This window comes from Apium graveolens, unplaced genomic scaffold (assembly GCF_009905375.1).
Source record: "Apium graveolens cultivar Ventura unplaced genomic scaffold, ASM990537v1 ctg4280, whole genome shotgun sequence".
NCBI classification, from domain to species: Eukaryota; Viridiplantae; Streptophyta; class Magnoliopsida; order Apiales; family Apiaceae; genus Apium; species Apium graveolens.
The window spans coordinates 139,462-146,247 of NW_027418473.1; the positions used below are offsets into that span (position 1 = coordinate 139,462).

Sequence of the window (6,786 nt, forward strand, 5' to 3'; positions counted from 1 at the left end):
TTTTTCATCATATATATTTACAAAATTTAATTACCAAATTAAAAAATGAAGTTGCACACTTTTTTTATTTAAAAAATTATTTAAATTTGATGAAATAGTTTAAAGTGATTCTGTAGTAGAATCACAGTAAACTCACACTTATCCGAACTCATTTCACAGTAGAATCATATTTAAAATTATTATTTTTCAAATAAAACGTTTATTATATTTAAATATAATTATTATTCTACATTAGCAACAAATTTGATGAAATTCTAGCATGAAATCAAGGGTTCTCTACTGTTCTCTTACGGTTCTCTATATAAGAGAGCCCTCTCTTGAAGAAAGGCCGGGTAGCAATCCATACAGGGCTCTCTTATATAGAGGTCCATAGAGAACCCTTATTAAAATAATATAAATACATAATTTATTTTATTTTTCATCATATATAGTTACAAAATTTAATTACCAAATTTAAAAATAAAGTTGCACACTTTTTTTATTTAAAAAAACATTTAAATTTGATGAAATAGCTTAAAGTGATTCTGTAGTAGAATCACACTAAACTCACACTTATCCAAACTCATTTCACAGTAGAATCAAATTTAAAATTATTATTTTTCAAATAAAACATTTTATTATATTTAAATATAATTATTATTCTACATTAGCAACAAATTTGATGAAATTCTAGCATGGAATCAAGGGTTCTTTATGATTCTCTATATAAGAGAGCCCTCTCTTAACGAAAGGCGTATATATCAATCAATAATAGTTCCTACTGCGTGTTTTCTACAGTTTAACTCAATTTTAGAAGTTTGCCCTTCAAGTTCCACTTATTTACGTTGATTTGCCATGACAGCTTGCAAACTGGCGCCGTTTTTTGGACATGGGCCTCATGCTCACGTGCTCTACGGGAAGGAGTTGTACATTGCATAATAAAATAATACTAAAGCCTTATTACCAATACCAAGGCCTTAATTTTTACTTTTTACTTTTGTTGATGTACTGCTAACCAAAGATTATAATATGAATTATATACATTCATATTCATTCATATGTGTTTCAAAACCTCCAGACTTCTTTATGAAGCTTCAAATCGGTTCTTTCATTGTGTTTACCAGCTGTACTTATGTACTTTTCTAATTTCACTTACCTTTTTTTATTGTTTTCCATCATTCAAATTTAAAATTTGAATTTAACACACGGAAGGATCATAAGACAATGTTTGTGTAGGAGAAGAATAATACTGTTGTCTCCACGTCAAAGTTCTTCCTTAAATCTTCATCCTTGAAGACAAATTATTTGTTCTGTTCATAATCACTAAGATGGAATGGCGTTTTTTCTCCTCTGAAGATATGATGAAAGGTTAAATTCTTTACGTCAATCATTTGTTTTTGTGATGCTACAGAGACATATGTTGGTCATACTCATCGTTAAGTGCTTATTAAAATTAGAGGGGATAAAGAAGTTTACGTTTTCACTTTGTATATATGTTGCAGGTAATAAAACCAAGAAGAAGAGACAAAGTCGTATTACAAAGGACAAAGAGAATGTTTACAATGACAACTCAGCACAGTCGACGCCGTCATCTACTCCACGTTCTGCGATTTGTAAACTTAAACTACCTTTTGTTTCGATATTGTATTGTTGTATGTTGCTGTATGTTGATCTTATGTTTTTACATATATTCCCTATTGACGTGTGTTATTTACAGTAAATACACCTCAATCAACTTCTTCATTTGCTTCTATGAGGCGTACTCCTGTGTGTGATTGGTCATCAAGTATGTTTAATGTTTAATTGTTCTTTAGAAGTCTATGAATTTTTCTATAAATATAGTTAACTTCAGAATATATTTTGCAATATAAATTCCTTTATGTTTTAGCTCCTGGAAGCAGGCCTCCACTTTCTAATATTACAAATATTAGCAACAATAGATCACATACATCACAAACATACAACGAAAGAGATTTCGGTAGTGTGTCACAAGTGGATACGCAGGAGTGCCATGATCAATTAGGTACATACTTAACAACTTTGTTATTAATTTGTAACAATGATCTACAGAAGTACAATTATACTACTTAACAGCTGATTGTTAAGTCTGTCATATTCCATGTATCATTGTTTCCGTATTTATTAATAATGTAGGTAATAAACCCAAAAGAAGGAAAACAGGCCGGATTGCCCTGCAGAAAGAGAATGTCTCAACTGACAACTCCTTCAATTCCAAAATACCTGGTATGTATACTGTTTAGTACATTAATATTTACTGCACTTTCTGGAAATTTCATTTGTTATAAATGTATTTAAAATGAAATTTTAGGTTCTAGCAATAGGCAACCACTTTCCAACAATGATTCGCAAACAAACAAACAGAAAAAGAAGAAGGACATTATTCCCGAAAAGAAATACGGGTTGTCTTGCAATTTGTTTGAACGGGAATTGAACACGTTGTCACAGATTCCTATAGATGATTACCATGATTAGGGATGACAAAATAATCCGATCCGACGGATATCCGATTTGAAACCCGAAATTTTGGATATACCGAATCCGATTTTTTGGATTTGGATTTGGATATGGATTTCATTTTTAAACCCGAAAATTTTTGGATTTGGATTTGCATATTAGGTATACCGATCCGAAACCCGATCCGAAATCCGAAAAGCTATCCGAACCCGAAATCCGAAAAAAACCCGAATTATTAAATATATATATATATTATAAAAAATATTAGAATTTTATATATTACACATTATAATATTAATATATATATATTCTATAATTTACCTTATACATATTATTATATAATTTTTAGAACATATATTTTTATATTTATGTTAAAAATTAACTAATTATAAAATTTAATGAAATGTAATTATTCAATCATTTAAATGGGTGATAAGGTTTATAAGGTTAACAAAATATGTTTTAGTAATAAATCTAAAAATTGGGTATCAATGTAGTTGATTTTTTAAATATTACCTTTAAAACATATAATAACACAATTAATGATGTGGAGTGGTTCAAGATGACACATTAAAACTCTTTCTCTACAATTCTCGTGTTTGATCCCAAGCACTTGCAATATTAATAATTATATAAATTTTCAGATTTCGGGTTCGGGTTTCGGATTCGGGTTTCGGGTATGAATATCCAATTTAAAAAATTTCGGGTTTCGGGTATACCCGAATCCGATCCGAAATCCGATGGATTGGGTTCGGGTATTCATTTTCGGGTTCGGGTCGGGTTCGGGTATGGATAATATTTTCGGGTTTGGATATGGATTCTGCAATACCCGACCCGATCCGACCCGATTGCCATCTCTAACCATGATCAATTAGGTATTTACTGTACTTAGATAATGTTTGACGTTCTAATGATATTCCATGAAACTTTTTACTTCTTTGAAATTGAATTTGTTCATGCTATGCTACATTGCAGAGAACTCGATAATTAGAGATGGTTATGTTAGTGATGATGATTCTTCAAATGAATCCAATGGTCAGTTTATAAAAGTAGAAATTGTTTTAGTACTCCTATTATTTGGAATGTTTGTTGTTGACTTCTTCATCTTCTCTTTAGATGAATTTTGTACTGAAGACGTTTTTTGTGAAGAATATGACACTGATCTCAATGGTTAATTCTTGTGTTCCTTATCAGTAGTATTAAATATATATTTTTCAAATTAACAAAACCTAATTAAGTTTAGTTTTGTTACATATACAGATAATGTGCAGCCTCCTCCAAATGTCCAGACTAAAAATCGTAGGAAAACTGTATTTCCTGTTGAATATTGTTCTTTGGGGGCTCCTACAGCTAAATGCATCAAATGCAATGCCCTTATATGGAAAGAGGAGCGGGTGAACAAGAATGTTACCAAAGGCACTCCTATTTTTTCGTTGTGTTGTAAGAAAGGAGAAGTTAAGCTGCCCGATGCGTTGCCAACTCCACCTTATTTATTAGAGCTGCATACTAATCCTGTTTCCTGTGCAAAGTATCAACGAACTATTCGACCATATAACAGTATCTTCTCCTTTACATCGAGTGGTGGGAATGTAGACCATTCTATAAATACAGGACGGGGTCCCTATATTTATAGATTGAATGGCCAAAATCACCATATTTTCGGTTCTTTAATTCCAGATGGATGTGACACTCCAAAGTTCTGCCAGCTTTATATTTATGATACAGGTAATGAAGTGAATAATTGGCTTAGGTGGGTTAATGCCGCTGATCAACAAAGTTTGGATGCGGAAGTGGTTCAGGGTCTGATAAATATGCTTGATGAAACCAATGAGCTGTTCCAGAAGTTTAGTATGACACGTGATCATTTTGAAAGCAATGATTTAGTTGATTTGAAAGTTGAGTTAAAGGTGTGTAGAGCTCAGAGTGGGAGAGAAAACCACATTGCTGCAATCGATGATGTCGCCGGAGTAATGGTTGGTGGTTCAGATACTACAACTCCAAACAGAGATATCATTGTTGAGAGTAAGATGGACAAATTGCAGCGTGTTTCCTATATTCATCCTAAGTTAATGTCGCTCCTATATCCACTATTGTTCCCAAATGGTGAGGATGGTTATCACAATAAGATACGTTTTCAAAGTGCAGATCCGAACTCAGAAAAGGAGCGTGATATGATTTCAATGAAAGATTATTACTCTTATAGGTTTCAAGTTCGTTTAACTGAAGGTAACTTTTAAATCAGGAACATGTGTGCATTTAATAGTTTAATGTGAATAAATTTTTCATCGTGCATCATTTTTAACTTCTCTATTTCAGGGATGGCTGCACGTTTAGGTGGACGTCTTTTCCAACAATACATGGTTGATGCTTTCTCTGCTATTGAACATACACGTCTGTGGTGGTTTCATATTAATCAGACCGTTTTGCGGAATGAGTTATACAGTAACATTTGTGACTCTGTTTGCAGTGGTGATGCCAGCACGTCGAATGTAGGAAAAGGAATAATATTGCCTACTGGATATGTTGGGTCAAAACATTATATGCAGCAGAATTTCCAGGACGCACTAGCTGTTTGTCGTCATGTAGGTTGTTAGGAATGCATGTGCATTAGTTTGATGATATGTTTAACAAAATACTTAAGTAGAAATTTAGTGTCTGTAGCCTCAACGGATAAGACCACTTTGGCTATCCGTTGATGGTGTAGCTTTACTTAGAAATAAGTCTAGTGTTGTAGCATATTTCAGTCTCTGTATTTAAAATGTAATTCTTGGAAGTTGAGAGAAACTATGAGTCATGTTGACTACTAGATGATATGCAGATAGGAAGGCCAATTGTAAATACTTCATGCCTTGTAATTTTGTATAAGTGAAGTGGTATCAACGTATGACTTAAAGACCTTCAACGGATAAGAAGCTAAGCTTCAACGGATGTCTCTGAAGCTTCAACGGATAAAGTCATCAACGGATAACATCCTTCAACGGATGAGTGCATCAACGGATGAAAGCTTCAACGGATAACATCCTTCAACGGATAAGTGCATCAACGGATGAAAGCTTCAACGGATGTTCTGATGATTAGCCGTTGATAAGGGGTAGTTGTACGTACAAACAGAGGCACATGGGTTGATAGAGACAACTGAGATGTGGTAGCCGAATTTCAGGAACAACAGAAAAAGCAGCCGTTCTTCTTTAGTACAAAGATGCAATAGTCAACAAAGTACTGGAGTGAACAGGAAAAGAAGCAAGTGAAGAACTTATTTTATTACTGTATTTTATATTGTTCTTAACTTGTACACTTGGTAATATATAAACCAAGTAGAAGCTAGTAATTAGATGTGAGATTTTCCAGAGTTGTTTAGAAAAATATTGAGAGAAAATTCATCTAGTTTGTACTAGGATGCAGCTGTGATCAACATTGTTTAATCACAGATTTTCTAAAATACCATCTCTGGTGGAACAACGAATCCACCAGAAAAGTTTTTAAGTTCTGTTGTGTTCTTTACATTTGTGCTTGAATTTATATCTGTCTGTATTAGCTTAAAGCAATTCACACACTTGTTGTTCTTGAACACACAACTTTCATAAACTGCTCAAAACTTGAAAAAGTTTTGAGATTTACATTCAACCCCCCTTCTGTAAATCTCATTGTTAGTCCACTAGGAATAACAATTGGTATCAGAGCAGGCTCTTGACATACAAAGAGTTTAAAGATCTTGGAATCTAATAAAGATGAGTAAGAAGGATATTGGAGTAAAGATCCCAGTTCTTGACAAAGACAGTTATCACCATTGGAAGGTGAAAATGCACCTTCATCTACTCTCCCAAGATGAAGGTTATGTAAACTGCATTGAGAATGGTCCTCACATTCCCCACAAAGTAGCAACAGTTGCTACAGCCACAGTTGCTGTTGGACAATCCATTCCAAAACCTAGAGCAGAATGGACAATGGAAGACACAGAAGAAGTCCACAAGGATAAGAAGGCTATGAACATTTTGTTTAATGGTCTTAACATGGATATGTTTGATAATGTGATAAATTGCACAACTGCCAAAGAGGTTTGGGACACAGTTCAACTACTGTGTGAAGGTACAGAACAAGTGAAAGAAAACAAAATGCAGCTTCTCATTCAACAGTATGAATACTTTCATTTTGAAGAAAATGAATCTTTAAATGAAACATTCAATAGGTTCCAAAAGCTGTTGAATGGACTGAAGCTGTATGGAAGAGTGTACCAGGTGAATGATTCAAATCTTAAATTTTTAAGATCCTTGCCAAAGGAATGGAAACCCATGACTGTCTCCTTAAGAAACTCTCAAGATTATAAGGACTTCA

At 33.4% G+C, this 6,786-nt stretch overlaps 1 protein-coding gene across 2 annotated transcripts; it reads left to right on the forward strand.

The window, feature by feature from the left end:
* The first annotated feature begins 1,063 nt into the window (after positions 1-1,063).
* Positions 1,064-5,824, forward strand: LOC141701674 (uncharacterized). Of its 2 annotated transcripts, XM_074505308.1 has the most exons (10): positions 1,064-1,113; positions 1,216-1,347; positions 1,482-1,592; positions 1,697-1,765; positions 1,868-2,002; positions 2,134-2,223; positions 3,430-3,489; positions 3,571-3,624; positions 3,715-4,680; positions 4,771-5,824. In XM_074505308.1, the coding sequence occupies exons 2-10, from the start codon at positions 1,308-1,310 to the stop codon at positions 5,046-5,048; spliced, it is 1,803 nt and encodes a 600-aa protein (XP_074361409.1). In that variant the 5' UTR covers positions 1,064-1,113; positions 1,216-1,307; the 3' UTR covers positions 5,049-5,824. The 2 variants fall into 2 exon arrangements, with proteins under 2 accessions (XP_074361409.1, XP_074361410.1); XM_074505309.1 differs by lacking the exons at positions 3,430-3,489; positions 3,571-3,624 and having other exon boundaries at positions 1,067-1,347.
* Positions 5,825-6,786: the final 962 nt, after the last annotated feature.